This window comes from Staurois parvus, unplaced genomic scaffold (assembly GCF_062004578.1).
Source record: "Staurois parvus isolate SC_StPar_1 unplaced genomic scaffold, SC_StPar_1.0 ptg000027l, whole genome shotgun sequence".
NCBI lineage: Eukaryota > Metazoa > Chordata > Amphibia > Anura > Ranidae > Staurois > Staurois parvus.
In genome coordinates, this window is record NW_028317823.1 from 6,477,476 (window position 1) to 6,497,386 (window position 19,911).

General features: G+C 43.8%; 1 protein-coding gene across 1 annotated transcript in view; it reads left to right on the top strand.

The window, feature by feature from the left end:
• Window positions 1–1,953: 1,953 nt before the first annotated feature.
• RAB38 (RAB38, member RAS oncogene family) overlaps window positions 1,954–19,911 on the top strand; it is a 127,079-nt gene continuing 109,121 nt past the window's right edge. The window contains exon 1 of the mRNA XM_089656702.1: window positions 1,954–2,338. Coding sequence (XP_089512828.1) covers window positions 2,137–2,338 — 202 coding nt within the window. The 5' untranslated portion in view covers window positions 1,954–2,136. The remainder of the gene's footprint in view (window positions 2,339–19,911) is intronic.

Here is a 19,911-nt window from a genome sequence, read left to right on the forward strand (position 1 = left end):
AATTATAGTGCTTCAGAGGCATACTCCAGTGTTGGTGTCTTCGATCGGACCCTGGGTTTAGATGACTTTGCATCCTGATGATGATAGATGACCTCCCTCTGCTCCTTGCAGGCATCATTCTCCCTCTCTCTCCCTTATGGGCACCGATCTCAGCTCTCACTCTCTCTCTTGGGCTCTTCACAGGGAAAAGTCCCTGACCTCTCCCCAACCATGTCTCTCCGGGGGGGGGGGGGGTTCTTTGCACTGAATCACTGTTCCATATTTATTTATCACAGGATTAGTGGGCTGGACCCAGAGGAGAACCCACCAAACCCAAAGGACCGGGAAAGGCATTAATTCCTATCCTCTTGGCCAGAACAGCACCTGTCTGGCTAATTAGGCCTGCCTTGTGGCTTCCTACTGCGCATGCATGAATCGTGCTGCACTTTGTGAATGAATCAGAGTCCTCTAGAACCTGTTCAATGTCCCAGGGGGTTGCGGGGGGAAGGAGGGAGGACAAAACCTCCGGTTCAGTTCAACGTGGCGAACTGAGCTGGAAGTGGGGGGGGGGGTACCTATAAAAACCAGGTACCTGCCCCCCCTATAGGTGCCAAATATGGGAGAGCAGAGAGGGGGAGGAAGCAGATGAGCGGAGCTTCCACTTTTGGGTGGAACTCCGCTTTAACGGGTTCATTGTAAAGCAGACTTCACATTCAATAAATCTGCATGCATGTTAAGTCATGTGCAATCATATGCCCTTTTCTCCTGAAGGACGGTGCTACCTTTATTCGGGCATCATCCAGGGTCACCATCTTCTTCCTGGACTGAGATACCTTGAAAGGCTGTAGCACCCTGCTGCAACCGCATTCATTATGCACAGTTACAGAGTGGTTGTGGCCAGGGGCGGACTGACAACTCATGGGGCCCCCGGGCAATAGGGGATCATGGGGCCCCGTGTCCTTGCCCAAACTCAAAAAAGCCTATGAAAAAGGTACCAGGGGCATCTCATGGGGCCCCCTACTGACCCCGGGCCCTCGGGCAGTGCCCAAGTTTCCAAATGGTCAGTCCTCACCTGGTTGTGGCATAACCCCATTCTTACTTGAATAAGCCATGTTGGGCGGTGGTACATACTGCTAAGTTGTAGTAAATTTTTTCGCCACAGCTGTAAAGCAAAGCATTGCAACCACGACATGTGTACCACTCCCCTGTCATGTTAGGTTAAGGGGGATGGTCAAGGGGCAGTAATAATGTGTATCAACTGCCTGTTTTAACTGCTACCCCAACCACAAGTGTCTAAAGGTAAACTCAACATTTGGGATCAGATTTCATGCTACACTGATATTTAGAGTGTAACATAAAACATGGTCGCAATCACCAATCCCCCACTCCCAAAATCACCCGGCCCACCCTTACCTGAATCACAGGGTCCTCACTGCAGCATCCTCGTGTGAATTTAGCATGACTGTGCTTGACTCACTCATACAGCCACCTCGTCCATTCACAGGTCCTTTCTACCATTTCACCAGTGACGCGCTGATCACGGTTGCAATATCTTGACAGCTTCAATGCAAAAATTAATAAATGCCCCCTTTTTTTTACTAATGTGGGTTAATTTATTACATTTTTGGAACAGGTGGACTAGGCTCTCCCCTGTGCAGCAAATATTCAACTCATGTAATATTAAATGTACAGATATTTTTGGCCAAATGTTGAAGTCATTCCTGCTGTTAATTGAATTAGAAAAAAAAAAAAAAAAATACATAAATGTAACTTTTTTTTTGTTTGTTTTTTTGCTGTCAGTTTTACACATCTGCAATCTCATCTGAGAAATGGAAAAGTTTGTTATTTTGCCGACAAATCCGTTATCTGTTGGTCACGTTTATCTTGATATACTGTACACCAGTTTCTTTGTAGTGTAAATTTTTACCACTTCAAGTACAAGGGTTTGCTATTATCACATATTCATGTGAGCTCTGATGCCATCCCCTCCAAAGCTCTTCATGAGTCTTTATCACTTTTTTTCTAAGTTGTGACAGTGTGTTTCTTTCTATTTGTGTTGCTCCCTCCTTCCACCCACCCTTTTTTTTTTTCCTCCTGACCCTGGCAAGAATTCAGTACGGAGCATGGGATTAGTCTGCTGGGAGTTTGGGAATCAAGATGCAGAGCCATCACACGGAGCACCTCTACAAGATCCTAGTGATTGGTGACCTGGGAGTTGGCAAGACGAGTATCATCAAACGCTATGTCCACCAGAACTTCTCTCCGCATTACCGCGCCACCATCGGCGTGGATTTCGCCCTGAAGGTCCTAAGCTGGGACTCAGACACCGTTGTGCGACTACAGCTATGGGACATCGCTGGTGAGTAGAGAGAAGATTTATAAGCATCCATGGGTTGTTTTAATTTTTGCCCCTATATATGAAACAAGGTTGTACGGTTTATTAAATTGTATGTTAAGGTAAGCCTGTGATAGGTGAAGGAAGGTCAGTGTTGTGGAGCAAATGAAAACCAATCCTGATCTGCATGGAGTTTTCATGTTTTCCCTGTGCTTGCGTAAACTTCCTCCTGGTACTCCAGTTTTCTCGCACACTTCAAAGACATGCTGTGCAAAAAATGTGAATGTTACTTATCAATGGGAAACCTGAGCCTGGGACAAGGCACACAACCACCTTGGCGAAGTTAACTTCACATCAGAAGCTCCCCTTCACATCAGAGGTTCCCCCATTACATCAGAGCCCCCCTCCCACTTCACATCACAGCCCCCCTTTCACTTCACAGGTTCCCCTGCCACATCAGAGTCACCCTTCATATGTGAGATTCCCCCATTACATTGGAGCCAGCCGTTTACATCAGTGTCCCCCCTTCTAATCAGAGGCCGTTTATCACATAAGAGGCCCCCCTTTTCACGCCACAGCCCCCCTTTCATATCAGCGTCCCCCCTAATATGAGAGGCCTCATCATACCATCACAGCCCCCATTCACATCAGAGCCAACCCCTTCACATCACAGGTTTCCCCACCACATCAGAACCCCCCATTTACATTAGAGGTCCCCCATCATGTCAGAGGTTCCCCCATTAAGGCCATCACCACAAAGTTCCCCACCACATCAGAGCCTCCCCTTATACATCCCCCCCATAAATGAGGCCCTCATTATATCAAAGGTCATACATAAGTCTCCATCATATCAGAGCCTCCCCATCACATCAGAGTTCCACCCATCTCAGAGCCCCCATCGAGCTGATTTAATTTTACTATATCACTAATGTTTTGGACCAGGGTGGTGCTGTGGACATAGCCTGTCTTAATATCAGCAAAGCATTTGATAAAGTTTCACATAATGATCAAATAAAAATGTTGTACAAGCTAGGACTTAGCCCATGGGTGGTTCAGTGGATATGCAGCTGGCTAAAGGATAGATACCAGAGTGTGGTTGTAAACGGGGTTCACTCGGAACAGAGACCAGTCACTAGTGGTGTACCCCAAAGCTCTGTACTAGGTCCTGTTTTATTTAATATATATGTAAGTGATATAACTAAAGGTTTGTTGGGTAAGGAATGTCTCTTTGCTGATGATACAAAGGTATGTAATAGGGTTGATATCCCTAGAGGTGTCTGTATATGGACCATGATTTGGCATTGCTGAAGATTGGTCAAAGAAGTGGAAACTACAGTTCAATATTTCTAATGTACCTACAGAAAAAGAATCCCTTGATAGAGTACAATATTGGGAATACAGTGCTGGCCACTACAGAGGAAAAAGATTTGGTGGTACCTATTTCAGATGATTGCAAAATGAGCAAACAGAGTGACTAGCAGTGGGGAAAATGAATAGATGGATCAACAGCAGGAGGAAGGAGGTCCTGATTTATCTATATATATCTTTAGCTATCACTAGAGGGGTCACCAACAGGAGGAAGGAGGTCCCGATTCCCTTATATAGATCTTCAGTTATCACTAGAGGGGTCACCAGCAGGAGGAAGTAGGTCCTGATTCCCCTATATAGATCTTTAGTTATCACTAGAGGAGTCACCAGCAGGAGGAAGGAGGTCCTGATTCCCCTATATAGATCTTTAGTTATCACTAGAGGGGTCACCAGCAGGAGGAAGGAGGTCCTGATTCAACTATATAGAGCTTTAGTTATCACTAGAGGGGTCACCAGCAGGAGGAAGGAGGTCCTGATTCCACTATGTAGACATTTAGTTATCACTAGAGGGGTCACCAGCAGGAGGAAGGAGGTCCTGATTCCCCTATATAGATCTTTAGTTATCACTAGAGGGGTCACCAGCAGGAGAAAGGCGGTCCTGATTCCCCTATATAGATCTTTAGTTAGATCTCATTTAGAACACTGTGTCCAGTTCTGGAGACCTCACTTACCAAATATATTGATAAGACAGAACAAGTCCAGAGATGGGTAACAAAAATGTTGCGAGGTCTGAGGGATAAAAAAAATATCAGGAGAGACTTCAGGTTGTAAATGCTTATTTTTATAAAATTTTTTTTCCATACTAAACCGATTTATACTTACCTGTTCTGTGCAACGCAAATCAGAGTTACTGAAGTCGGTTGTACATGGATTGAAATTTGAATGGTTCAGCCAGATTTGGACGAATATTGATCCATATATTGGGACAGTGGGTGTACAGAAGTCGATCTACCAGTCAACTTCTGTACAATCAGCCTGATGGATAAATTTTGTTTGATCAACACCATCATCTATAGTCAGTAGCGCTAATTAGCGTATTCTGACAGCAGAAAAATCAGAACATTTAGTGGTAGTGAATCAGAAGTTAGAATAGTTTAGCTGGAGTGAATCTGTTTTTTTTTTTTCGTTCAACCAACTGAATCATCTATGGGCTGCTTAAGCACATTCACATGAGCCCGTATGGGCTAAGTGTGACCCAGCTTCCTAATATTATATTAGTAATATTCGTGATAGGGCCTGAGGTAGCATCAGGCGTCCCCTGGCACAGTGGCTAAGTGGTTAGCACTTCTGCTTAGCAGTACTATGGTCGTTGGTTTGAATTCCCCCCATAGCAATACCTGCCTGGAGCTTTCATGTTCTCCCTGTACCTGTGTGGGTTTCCTCCACACTCCAAAGACATGCTGGTAGGTTAATGTGCTTCTGTCTAAATTATTATTATTATTTATACAGTATTTATAAAGCGCCAATAGTTCGCTCAGCGCTGTAGATTACAAAGGGGGACAGAACATGTGACAGAACAATACCAATACAATGCAAAACATGAAGGGATTGAGGGCCCTGCTCTTTCGAGCTTACAATCTAGGAGATTGGCCCTAGTATGTGTATGTATGAATGTGAGTTAGAAACTTTAGACTGTATGAATGTGAATTAGAAACCTTAGATTGTACGCCCCTTGAGGACAGGGACTGATGAGAATGTGTAAATTGATGGGGCTATACAAGTACCTGTGATAAATAAATAACTCCAGCGATGAGCTTAGCACTTGTGTGTATTTACCAATGCAGTTTTCCAGATCTTCATAACCAGCATTTAAAGTGTTACTAAACCCAGGACCCTGCATTCACTATATCTGCTCTCCCACAGAACATGGAAATGCAATTATTTTAGTAAATATAAACTGCTAAATACCTTTTCTTATCAGCAGTACATAGCAGTCTTGTGACTTCTATCAGTGTCCAGCTGAGCATTGCTTAAAGCTTGTAGGAGGAGTTTTCATTCTGCTCTGACTCTCCTGTAAATCTACATAACCCCTGACTCTCTGTCTGGACAGTGCTGATTGGCCTTGTGTTGATCACATGCACCTTCCCAAAGAAAAATAAACTAAGCTGAGCATGTGTAGTGTGACTCCTAGAGCTCTGTCTATCAGCAGATGGATTGGAGACAGTAGAAGAAGGGGAGTATCAGAGAAGTCAGGATCAAACATCATTTTTACACAATGCAGAGGATTAACCCCTTAGGTTCCACAGTGAGTATAACAAGCATGCTTACTGTATATACAGACTGATTTTACTGTTGTGGGTTTAGTAACACTTTAAGGGGCAATTATTTGTGGAGACATCCCTTTTACCCCTATATAGACCAAGCCTGCTATCTGTGATTTCTGTGGCTCAGGGCCCATAGCCGCATTCTGCACATCATTCTCATTATATAGGCCAAACATAGCAAAAAGTCTTCACAATTGAGGCCAAAAGAACGACATGTAAATAAATTAACAGAGCCGTGGTATATTTCACATGTCCCGCCAACATTTGGCTGCCAGTTGTCTCTCTGCAATTAGTCAGCCGACATTTACCATGGTGTGTCTTTTGGTAACTCAAGTTTACAATCCTGACACAGAAAATCACTTCAGTTCAGAGAAATAACTGTCATTATCGCTGCACTGTAAGGGCTAAAAATGTATTCCAGTAAATCGAGTGATCTAAGCTCATCTCCTGCATTCCACTCTCCTTCTTGCCATTTACAGCTGCTGTGTGTACTTCATTTTTATGAGCATAAAATCATGTACTAACGACTGTGATGCCATCAAATAGCGTGCCATAATCCTGCTGTACAGGGGCGGACTGACAACTCATGGGGCCCCCGGGCAACAGGGGATCATGGGGCCCCTGTGTCCTTGCCCAAACTCAAAAAAGCCTATGAAAAAGGTACCAGGGGCATCTCATGGGGCCCCCTACTGACCCCAGGCCCTCGGGCAGTGCCCGAGTTTCCAAATGGTCAGTCCGCCCCTGCTGCTGTATCAGGGTGCTAGGAAGAGGGGTATCCATGCTGGAAGGAGGGTGTTCCACATCCAGCCCCCTACAAGATTTTATCCAACCCGTAGCTAGTCAGTGGAATATCCTAAGGCTGGCCATACATTATACAATTTTATTGAGATTTGTGCTTTAGATTTACCAAAAAACATATAATATGAAGTCAAACCTAAATGACACTTTCAATTGTATCCAGTTAGGCAAGCCCTTGTACTACATAGTTGAAGGTAAATCTAAAAGGAATTGGGAAGAAACTGGACAGAAAATTGTAAGAAATTTGTTTAGTGTATGGCCAGCCTTAAAACGGTATTAACCTCCCTAGCGGTATGATTCTTTCCGATTTTTGGTGCTGAAAGCGGTACCATTTATTTGCATGGAAATATGTAGTTTTTTATTGTAGGCTGTAATTTTTAGGAATAACTCACTGAAATCTGTACGAACAAGAGTCTAGTAAACATCCCGGATATGATAAAACTTGAAACACGAAATCATAAATTATAATTTAATAAATAATCATAAAAAATAATAATATAATAATAATAAATTTAATTCAATAATATAATCAAACCAAAAACACTGAAATTTGAAATACAGAGGCAAATTCGTACATCGCTGAGCAAAGTCGCAAAATCATTTTCAGTGTCTGATGACGAATTTCCCCACGAATCATTATCACTCAATTCTGCAAGTGGTTCTGATTTACTATCGCTGTTCTCTAGCCGGTCTAAAACCGCTTTTGACGTAAAGGGACGCTTTTTGGACGCCATGGACTTTTCTAAGTTTCCAGCCAGAAAGAACAGTCAAAATGCAGGCAGGGCACAGGACAAAGCAGTAGGGACAAAATCTATGTGAAATGCATTGAAACAGCAATGACAGCAAAAATGACATTTTTTAAAAATTTCAAATTTCCGGCGCCCGTATGTCCCGACGTCGCAGGGACCGGAACACGGAAGCCGGATGCCGGCATCGGCCGGAAGAGATGGCCGGGGACGCTGCAGGGGACACATCGCGGAAGCGAAGGACAAGGTAAGTGCTGCAGGGACTCCCTGAGCAACGCCGCATGGTAAGCCCGAGTGTAGCTCGGGGTTACCGCTCTTGGTACTCAAATTGTACCCCGAGCTACACTTGGGAAAACCGCTAAGGAGGTTAAACCCAAAGTCAAAAATGTTATATATTCCAGTTTACCAATCATCAGATGTGGCTGCATTGGTTTTCTTTTGTTGAAGCTTTTTTTCCCTCTGTTCCCTCTGTTAAATACACTAGCAAATTGAAGCCAAACTGCAGCTTACACTTTATAATCAGTTATAGCAACAGTTTTTATTTCCTTGTGGGATAAAGCTGTACATCAGGGGTTTAAAACTGGCTGCCCTCCAGCTGTTGCGAAACTTCAATTCCCATCATGCCTCTGCCTTTGGAAGTCATGCTTGTAACTGTCAATCTTGCAATGCCTCATGGGACTTGTAGTTTGGCAACAGCTGGAGGGCCACCAGTCTGACACCTGTGCTTTACATTAACCCCTTTAAGGGTTCCAGAAGCTGGCAGGTGGGGGGGGTTTTAGGGTCATGTGACCGCCGTGATGAGCTTCATGGCAGCCACATGATTGCAAAAGGTCCCGATCGAAAGAGGAGATCGGGACCTTTCCGTGAGAACCGAACGTGTGTACTGGGAGCGCGCAAGGCGCACGCTCTCAGCACATATGTTTTTTTGCAATAGAACGTACATGTGCGACCGCTCGGCATCTAGGCCCAGACACCGGGAGGCCACACATTTATGTTCGGCCGGTGCCAAGAGGTTAATAAAAAAGGGCTGATCATTGTAAGCACCCCTGCCAGTGTTAAATGGGAACTTTTTCCAGCCAGAAAATGTTTGTAAAATCTATGATGTGACCCATGTACTGAAACGTTTTGAGATCCCATTTCATGGGGAAGTTGAGGGGAGCAGTCACTGTGCTACAAATAGAGCTGGTTCAGGTGTCCGGTTCTATGGACAGGAATTGCCACATAAAGAGAGTCTACAGCCCGGTGTTGGTGAAGGAACGCACAACAGTGCCCATGAAAATTTTTAAACAAAGGACAAACAAGACAAAGGTGAACAGACACCAATGCCTCAGTTAAAAGCCATTTTTGGCCAGAGATGAGCTTTCACGTGTTTTAGTCCTAAAAGTGCAGCCAAATTTCCCTACCATGTAGAAGTGGTTGGGTGGCTTTAAAGCCATCTGCATCAATTATACTACATAACCTGCAGCCAGGAGTAAACATTTCAAACAAATTTGTTTACTTGTGTAGCGGGGCCATTGCTGTTTCCCTTTTAAAGAACTTTTTCCCTTTTAAGACTGCATGTTGTCAAAAAGGGTTTGATTGGCTCAGCTCTCAGCAGTACTGGAGTGTTTGTGGGAGTTGCAGTTTCATCACAGAGGCAGACAATGTAACTTTATACTGCACAGGACTACAGGACCAGGATGCTTTGCAAGGAGGAGGGGGAGGTGAGCCACGTGTGCCTTTGGAGAGGACATGTGGGGTTAGTCTGCAGCCCCTACTGTTGAAGTACACTGACACTGTTTCCAGAACAGCAGAGGTTACTAAGGACAATGGTTATCTACAGCAGCTGAAGTCAACAGCAACTGTGATCATTGATACCGGTCACCTGCGACAGCCCGTTACCGACAACAACGACATCTCCCACCGCAGAGAGAGGTCAGAGTGTTGGAAATCGCAGAGGAGGCGTGTGACCATCCCAGGTGAGGCACCTCAGAGATTGTGCAGCAGCGACAATTGACAACAGAAAACAACAGAGCCCCAGTCATCATCCCTTCAAGGAGTTAACCCCTGGAGACTGTTCTTCGTAGATGTGGTGAGCAACTGCTAACCTGTGACATGTCAGTCCCTAAGAGCCCTCCACCAATTCACTAACACAGGCCTGTGCAACACATAGACTCACACAGTGTTACAATCCCACAGTATACAAGTGAGTTGGGGACTGAGCCTAGAGAGACGTCAGTTTAGCTGGGAACATATTGCTACTATAGCTGCAGGGGGTTAATTCTGATCTATAGCTATACCGGTATATACGTATATACATGAATATTGTGTTTATTGATGTTATTGTGCCAGTTGTAGAAGGTTTGTGTATTCAGTGCATTTAACTGCTATTTTCCAAGTTAATTTGCAGTCTATTTGCAGAGTTTTACCTGTCTTATTAAACCTGTTAAAAAACTTCCCACAAGGTGTACTGGTGTGCTGTGGATCCAATATATATATGGTTCATCACTGAAATAAGGACAGAAGTGCCCATTAAGTCCAGCGGCTCCTTCGGGGGTGAGCGCTACACTTGCAGCCACCATGATGGCTGCAGTGGTGACCGCAAAAAAAAATGGCATTGTGAGGTTAGATTAGTAATCCTGTAGAGGGTATGGATTTACTTTAACCATCTCCCGGCCGCCATATAGTAATATGATGGGCTCAAGGTGGTTCTCTCGTTCTGGGAGGATGTCATATGAGGTACTCCCATTCTCACTGCGCATGTGCGGCTCAGGGAGTGCGCAGCGCGGCAATCGGCGGTGCTCTGTGTTCCTCGGACACAGCAGATCACCGATCATGTAAAGAGCCGAAGATGTCGGCTCGGTCATGTGATCAGCTGTATCCAATCACAGCTGTTCACATGTAAGCAGGGAAATGCCGGTTATCGGCATTTCTCTCCTCTCGAGCGGTCACGCTGACAGCTTGAGAGGAGAGCCAGTAATCGGCTTTCCGCAGAGGGGACATGTACACTGATCATCAGGGCACTGATGATCAGTGTGCCCTGATGATCAGTGTAACCCCAGCAGTGCCACCTGTCAGTGTCCATCAGTGCATTAGGTCAGTGCTCATCAGTGCCTCGTGCCAGTGCCCATCAGTGCCACATATCAGTGCCTACCAGTGCACATCAATGCCACATATCAGTGCCCATCTGAGCTGCCTTTCAGTGTTACCCATCAGTGCCAGTCAGTGCCACCTATCAATGCCAATCAGTGCCACCTATCAGTGCCAGTCAGTGCCGCCTTTCAGTGCCAGTCAGTGGCGCCTATCAGTGCCAGTCAGTGCCGCCTGTCAGTGCCGCCTAACAGTGCCAGTCAGTGCCGCCTATCCGTGCCAGTCAATGCCGCCTATTAGTGCCAGTCAATGCCGCCTATTAGTGCCAGTCAGTGCTGCCTATCAGTGCCGCCTATCAGTACCATATATCAGTGCCATGTATCAGTGCTGCCTTTCAGTGCCCATCAGTGATGCCTGTCAATGCCCATCAGTGCCACCTACCAGTGCCTCCTCATCAGTGCCCATCAGTGCCACCTATCAGTGTCCATCAGTGCAGCCTATCAGTGCCCATCAGTGCAGCCTCATTAGCGCACATCAGTGAAGGCGAAAAATCACTTATTTACAAAATTTTATAACAAAAACTAAGAAAAAAATGTTTTTTTTCAAAACTTTCAGTGGTTTTTGGTTTGTTTAAGAAAAAATAAAAAACCCAGAGGTGATTAAATACCACCAATAAAGCTCTATTTGTCACAAAAAAATGATAAAAATTTCATATGGGTACAATGTTGCATGACCGTGTAATTGTCATTTAAAGTGCGACAGCGCTGAAAGCTGGAAATTGGCCTGGGCAGGAAGGGGGTATAAGTGCCCTGTAGGCTAGTGGTTAAAGAGGTCTTCTAGTAGAAATTGAAAACCCCTTTGGAAGACTGTAGTTCCTGTGTGTCTGTACATTATTTTTTGGCTAGCTTCCTCTCACACCTTTTTTTCTGTTGGCACTGTAGTATGTCCATACTGCTGCTTTTTGTGTTTTTTTTTTCTTCAGTGACAGCTCACTGATTGGGTTGAACACATAAGTTCATCAACCCAAAAGCTATATTTCACATCCTAGATGCTAGACCTTGCTTGAGTTTCGGGTTTGTACATCTGCCATGGCCAAGACCAAGGGTTCACACTCTCCCTGTTACATTACTTTTTTAGGTACACCTGTTCAATTGCTTAGAAACACAAATTGCTAATCAGCCAATCACATGGCAGCAATGCAATGCATTTAGGCATCTAGACGTGGTGAAGATAACTTGCTGAAGTTCAAACCGAGCATCAGAATGGGGAAGAAAGGAGATTTAAGTGACTTTGAACATGGTATGGTTGTTGGTGCCAGGCGGGCTGGTCTGCGTATTTCAAAAACTGCTGATCTACTGGGACTTTCACACACAATCATCTCTAGGGTTTACATAGAATGGTCTGAAAAATAGAAAATATTCAGTGAGCAGCAGTTGTGTGGACAAAAATGCCTTGTTGATGTCAGAGGTCAGAAGAGAATGGGCAGACTGGTTCAAGATGATAGAAAGTCAACAGTAACTCATGTCAATATGGACCAAAATCTCTGAGGAATGTTTCCAACATCTTGTTGAATCTATGCCATGAAGAATTAAGGCAGTTCTGAAGGCAAAAGAGGGTCCAACCCGGTACTAGCAAGGTGTACCTAATAAAGTGGCCAGTGAGTGTCTTTTATATTATGGCAAATGAGGGGTGGGAACACTCTAAGGGGGTTGGAACACCATAAACCCCCAGATGGATGAAAGCCAGGAATAGGAAATCTCACTACTGAAGACCCCACATTGTTTTACTTATTACAGAAATTTTAGGTGAACTGACCTTATAAATAAACCCTGTAAACCGCATTGAACACTGAGGAAAATACACATAAGACTCATTCCTTAAATGTTTCTGGACTGGGCCTGGAATTCTTGACATTTGGATGGTATGTTTATATCATTTATTTGCTGCTAGAAGGGGATCCGTATTTCTGATCTGTCCCACATTTGAAGAGACTGTCCCTCTGTTGGAACTGAATCCCTCTGTACCTCTTCTTCCTCATTTGTCCCCTTTTTTGGGCTGTTGTATACACCTTGGCATACACCAATGTCACTTGCCCAGCACATCAAACAAGTAGACCCTCTAATCCAGGGTCTCCAACCTATGGCCGTGGGCCACATCCTGCCCACTACAAGATTTTATCTAGCCAACAGCTAGGGTAAGTAGCATATCCTCAACGTGAACAGATTGAGGTTTCACTCTGTCAATCAACATTGATTATTTTTATGCTGCTAGCATTAATGTATAGATTGGAAAGTATATCGTATTTACTTGTTTTTTTTTACATTTCTTTAGTTAGTTCCTGGTTTCCATGCCTAGGCAAATTATGTCATACATTCCAGGAGTCCTCAGGAGGGGTTTTCTCAGCTAAGCACACCCTCCTGCCTGCATGCCTGAGCTAAGGGCAGATGGATTTCAGGAAGTAAATGCTACATGAATCATCTGCCCTTATTCAAGATGGCCATGGCCAGAAATGCTAGGGGGTCTTTTTGTAAGTGATTTCTCAGCAAAATAAAGCATGAAGACATGGATGAACGGGGGAGTTTGCTTTGAATATTAAAAATGAAGTAAACAGTGCTTTCGGTTTGTGGTGCTCAGATATGGTGTAGTTTCACTTTAAGGTCAGCAGAGACTGGCTTTGGCCTCCACCGCTGATCTAAGGGGGGACTCTGATGGGGGCCATGATGTAAGGGGGGACTCTGATGGGGATTTTTTTGGCCTGTGGATATTTGTAACTCTGCTGATCCCCTGCTCAGTAGTAACCCCTATCTCTTCTGATCTCTCTCTCTCTTTATCTCTCTCTCTCTCCTCGCCATAGACAGTCAGGGTACCCATGCTAACCCGTGTCCACAGCCAAAAGTGTTCCAATGGGCACATGAACAATAGAACTGTACCAAAGAGTAATGGAAGACCAAGCTGGCCTGGTTTGATTATTCACATTTTGTTTTATATCATATGGATGTCCAAGTGTGTGTGTCACTTACCTGGGGAATAGATGACACTAGAATGCATTATGAGAAGAAGGCAACCTGGGGGAGGCAGTGTGATGCTTTGGGCAATGTTTGTCTGGGAAACCTTGGTTCTTGCCATTCACTTGGAAGTTTCATTGACATGTACTACCTATCTTAACATTTTTGCTGGCCAAGTACATCCTTAAATTTAAAAGTATTCTCTTATGCCAGTGGCCTCTTTTAGCAGGATGATGTGCCCTGCCACATTGCAAAAATGGATCAGGAATGGTTTGAGAAACACAACATCAAGTTTATGGTGTTGACTTGGCCTCCAAATTATTCAAATGTGATCCAATTAAGCATCTGTGAGATGTGCTGGAAAAACAGGTCCAAACCATGGAGGCTCCACCTCGCAACTTACAGGACTTAAAAAATCTGCTACTGGCGGCTTGGTGCCAGATACCACAGCATAACTTCAGATGTTTGGTGTATTCCATACCTTGTTGGGTCAGGGCTGTTTGGGCAACAAAAGAGTACCTACACAATATTAGGTGGATGGTCATAAAGTCATAGCTGATCGGTGTGTGTATATATATTATATATACACATATATATATACAGTGGGGATCGAAAGTTTGGGCACCCCAGCTAAAAATTTGTATTAATGTGCATAAAGAAGCCAAGGAAAGATGGAAAAATCTCCAAAGGCATCAAATTACAGATTAGACATTCTTATAATAGGTCAACAAAAGTTAGATTTTATTTCCATAATTTACACCTTCAAAATAACCGAAAACAAAAAAATGGCGTCTGCAAAAGTTTGGGCACCCTGCAGAATTTATAGCATGCACTGCCCCCTTTGCCAAGCTGAGACCTGCCAGTGTCATGGATTGTTCTCAATCATCGTCTGGGAAGACCAGGTGATGTCAAGCTCAAAGGTTTTAAATGCCCAGACTCATCTGACCTTGCCCCAACAATCAGTACCATGGATTCTTCTAAGCAGTTGTCTAGAAAACTGAAACTGAAAATAGTTGACGCTCACAAAGCTGGAGAAGGCTATAAGAAGATAGCAAAGCGTTTTCAGATGTCAATATCCTCTGTTCGGAATGTAATTAAGAAATGGCAGTCATCAGGAACAGTAGAAGTTAAAGCAAGATCTGGAAGACCAAGAAAAATATCAGACAGAACAGCTCGCAGGATTGTGAGAAAAACAATTCAAAACCCACGTTTGACTGCACGATCCCTCCAGAAAGATCTGGCAGACACTGGAGTTGTGGTACACTATTCCACTATAAAGAGATACTTGTACAAATATGGTCTTCATGGAAGAGTCATCAGAAGAAAACCTCTTCTACGTCCTCACCACAAAAATCATCATTTGAACTTTACAATTGAACATATAGACAAGCCTGATGCATTTTGGAAACAAGTTCTGTGGACCGATGAGGTTAAAATTGAACTTTTTGGCCGGAATGAGCAAAGTTACGTTTGGTGAAGAAGGGGCACAGAATTTAATGAAAAGAACCTCTGTCCAACTGTTAAGCATGGGGTTGGATCAATCATGCTTTGGGGTTGTGTTGCAGCCAGTGGCACAGGGAACATCTCACGAGTAGAAGGAAAAATGGATTCAATAAAATTTCAGCAAATTTTGGAGGGTAACTTGATGCCACCTGTGAAAAAGCTGAAGTTAAAGAGAGGATGGCTTCTACAAATGGATAATGATCCTAAACACACCTCGAAATCCACGGGGGATTACATCAAGAGGCGTAAACTGAAGGTTTTGCCATGGCCTTCACAATCTCCTGACCTCAACATAATTAAAAATCTATGGATAGACCTTAAAAGAGCAGTGCGTGACAGACAGCCCAGAAATCTCAAAGAACTGGAAGACTTTTGTAAGGAAGAATGGGCAAAGATACCTCAAACAAGAATTGAAAGACTCTTGGCTGGCTACAAAAAGCGTTTACAAGCTGTGATACTTGCCAAAGGGGGCAGTACGAGATATTAACTCTGCAGGGTGCCCAAACTTTTGCAGACGCCATTTTTTTGTTTTCGGTTATTTTGAAAGTGTAAATGATGGAAATAAAATCTAACTTTTTTTTTTACATATTATAAGCATGTCTAATCTGTAATTTGATGCCTTTTGGAGATTTTTTCGTCTTTCCTTGGCTTCTTTATGCACATTAATACAAATTTTTAGCTGGGGTGCCCAAACTTTCGATCCCCACTGTATATGGATAGATAGATAGATAGATAGATAGATAGATAGATAGATAGACTTTTAGATGGGTGGATGGATAGATGGATGGAGACAGATAATGTTTAGTTTGCCTATAATGGCCAACATTGGAGTATGCAGATCATCAGCATGAATTAGGACAGCTGAAAGAAAATGTTCGTTTATACAATGTACACTTGTTTAAACTGCCCATGGTCATGAGTTGTCAAATCACATGCTACAGCTTCCTGCTCAGACTGTGTACAGTGAAAATAGTTAACATTCTGGACAAGCATGATGGTCAGTGATAGCAATCTTTACTGATAGAAATACATTTTACCAACTTTTAGCACTCCTTAAATGTATGGGGTGTCCATGGTTTAATAGCCACAAGTGTGCTGATAGCGAAGTGCGTGTACTTAAAGCAGACCTTGCACCCAAATACAAGACTCACTTATTCAATACTGACCTACCCTCTTCATATATAGTTGTTGTCAGGGGCGGACTGACAACTCATGGGGCCCCCGGGCAATAGGGAATCATGGGGCCCCTGTGTCCTTGCCCAAACTCAAAAAAGCCTATGAAAAAGGTACTAGGGGAATCTCATGGGGCCCTCTACTGACCCCGGGCCCTTGGGCAGTGCTCGAGTTTCCAAATGGTCAGTCCGCCCCTGGTTCTTGTGTTACAATTGTAGAATAAAGAACCCTATGGAGAAAAAATGCTTGCCTTACGCCTGTCATCTGCACAGTAGTGAATGATCCTTCCCGCAAGATTCTGGGTTAGCTAAGTATCCCAAATATTCTGAGAAGTCTTTCCAGCACAGTGCTGGAGAGCGCTAGGATCCTCGATGTTATTACTGTAGCGATACCCCCGCAGGGGGATAATGCTTGTCCCCAGTGGTTTCCCTGACCTTCCAAGCTTCCCAACACCTCTGACATTCTGGGTTCAGACATATTTCAACAGTATAGAATAATAATGGAAAAGACACAATTCCTTAGTAACACCTCCATATTAGATTTTTTCGAAAGAGTAGGGTACAGGAATAATGGGATTAGGATATACAACCCCAGTTAATGGATAACAGCAGAACACTGGTAAAATAAGCATAATCAGTTAGCAACATTTAACAGATTATACAGTCATGAGTAGTAAGCTTCAACCATTTAATTACAACACCAGCTGCAAGAAGGAGAAGAAAAGCCTTGTTGACCTATCAGCTCCCTCCATGCCTCTAGCGCTGCAGTGGGGAAAGCAGATAATTATGTAAATGTATACTCCACTATGAATAGATACAGTTGTGGCCAAAATTATTCAACCCCCAATGCTGTAAAGGGGTTTAGGGACTATAGTGTACATTTGGAATTGTATTCAGAATCAAATCCTACAAGGACGTTGTAACTACCCAAATGCAACTAAAATGACATCAATTGTTTATGTAATACAGTAGTAAATGGTTCTTATGTGGTTTCTTCATTGCCACAATTATTCAACCCCTTAAAGACTACCACTCTGAAGAACAGAGGTTCATACAGGTGCTTTCCATCAGGTATTGAAAACACCTGTGGATGTCACCGAGCAGCAATCAAGCATAATAAGCACCAATTAGGCAGCTTTAAAATGACTGTGATACTCAGCTCCTTCTAGACATTTACTGGTGTGGTTACAAACATGGTGAAGGCAAGAGAATGGTCCAGGAAGACAAGAGAAGAGGTGATTTCTCTTCACAGGAAGGGCAATGGCTATAAGAAGATTGCAAAGATGTTAAACATACCAAGAGACACCTTAGGAAGCATCATTCGCAAATTCAAGGCAAAGGGCACTGTTGAAACGCTACCTGGTCGTGGCAGAAAGAAGATGCTGACTTCGACTGCTGTGCGCTACCTGAAGCGTAGAGTGGAGAGAAGTCCCCGTGTGACTGCTGAGGAACTGAGAAAAGATTTGTCAGATGTGGGTACAGAAGTTTCAGCCCAGACAATAAGACGCACACTGCGTAATGAAGGCCTCCGTGCCAGAACTCCCAGGCGTACCCCCTTGCTGTCTCCAAAGAATAAGAAGAGTCGACTGCAGTATGCCAAAAGCCATGTGGACAAACCACAAAAGTTGTGGGATAGTGTTCTGTGGACTGATGAAACAAAATTAGAACTGTTTGGGCCCATGGATCAACGCTATGTTTGGAGGAGGAAGAACAAGGCCTATGATGAAAAGAACACCTTGCCTACTGTGAAGCATGGTGGAGGGTCAATCATGCTTTGGGGCTGTTTTGCTTCTGCAGGTACAGGGAAGCTTCAGCGTGTGCAAGGTACCATGAATTCTCTTCAGTACCAGGAGATATTGGATGGAAACGTGATGCAGTCCGTCACACACCTGAGGCTTGGGAGACGTTGGACCTTTCAACAGGACAATGATCCCAAGCATACCTCCAAGTCCACTAGAGCATGGTTGCAGAGGAAAGGCTGGAACATTTTGGAGTGGCCATCGCAGTCACCAGACTTAAATCCGATTGAGAACCTCTGGTGGGACTTAAAGAAAGCAGTTGCAGTGCGCAAGCCTAAGAATGTGACTGAACTGGAGGCCTTTGCCCATGAAGAATGGGCGAAGATACCCGTAGATCGCTGCAAGACACTTGTGTCAAGCTATGCTTCACGTTTAAAAGCTGTTATAACTGTAAAAGGATGCTGTACTAAGTACTAAGATTGAATGTCACTTGGGGGTTGAATAAAACTGATAATGCTGTGAGCACAGAAAAGACATTTGTGGTTATTTCATTATAACTGTTATGTTATATTTGTCTGACCTACAAGTGCCTCTTTAATGTAAATGTAAGCAAGATGACTGAATGATCAAAAGCAATGTCAAACTGGCCAAAACACTCAATTTCAGTGGGGGTTGAATAATTTTGGCCACAACTGTATAAGTACCCCAATTTGAATAGCAATGGCCTTAAAAGAGAATAGATCCCTTTAAATATTGCAACTTAAGTTCTGTGATGTTTAAAGTTCCTGATATGGTGGTATCCGTTGTCTTCTGCTAGCAATGGTAGGGGGCCATAAACATTAGTGGAGAGTGGTAATTCAATGAAACTAAACAGATAGACTGTGGTACTGCTGAAACCAACAATCTCCTGGTACTGAGGTGTAAAGGTGTCTGCATGCAGTGTCTCTAGAGTGGTGATGAGAAAAGATTGGGTATCTGCCCGCTCACCTATCCCATGGATAGCATGGCCTCCTAGGAACAAAGTTTTTGCTCAGGCTCTTGGCTGGTTGCGGGGTTGCGCAGAGTTACCATCTGATGGCCTGTCAGTGTGGCGACAGTGGTGTTATCCAGGTGCGGTGATCAGGATCACCGCTGTGCTGAACTGATGTGCAGAATCCCACAGCAGTAGGCCAGCAATCTGTCTCTGGACTGAGTCCTGTGCCAAAAGAGCGAGCCAGTCCCTTTCTGTTGAATATATCTGCTTTCCCAGCAATCTCTTTGTTCGTCAGCTCTCTGGTAGTTGTAGTTCTTTCAGCACCAAGAAATACAGTATGTATTGGCTTTAGGGCTACAAGTTCCAAGATTATCTGCTGTCACAAGAATTGGATCCACTCTGCTAACAGGACGTGATGTAACAGTCCCAGTACTGGGAACTAGGAGGAAAAGGATTAATCCTAGTCTCCTATGTAAATGCCGCAGAATGGCATAAGGACATAGCTGGCACCTGGCTACATCAGGATTTCTCTGGAAGGATGGTAACATCACTCTCGTCTAGTTATTACAGGGAAAAGCTAGGTTTAAGGTGAGTACTGAATATTTTCTAGTCCCCTTGGGGAAAGCATGTGAAAGAGTGATAATGAAGAAGAACAACTGCAAGACAGGGACAGATCTTTGTCACCTTGTAACAGGAAATTCCTGAGCATGAACCTACATGGCAAGATCACAAAGTATTGTTTTTATGAAAGTTGCAGTTTTTAAACATTGAAAATGATATTGAAATAACCTTGATATGTTAAAGTCTATGTGAGATTTTAGTGACTGGGTGAACATCTACTTGAAGGATCACTCACACTTCAAGTGAATACACAGAGCTCGGTTGCAGTAAAACTTGGAACTTGTATTAAACAGAATGCCAACGTTACAAACACTCAGGCAGGAGAGCACCGCTAGGGAA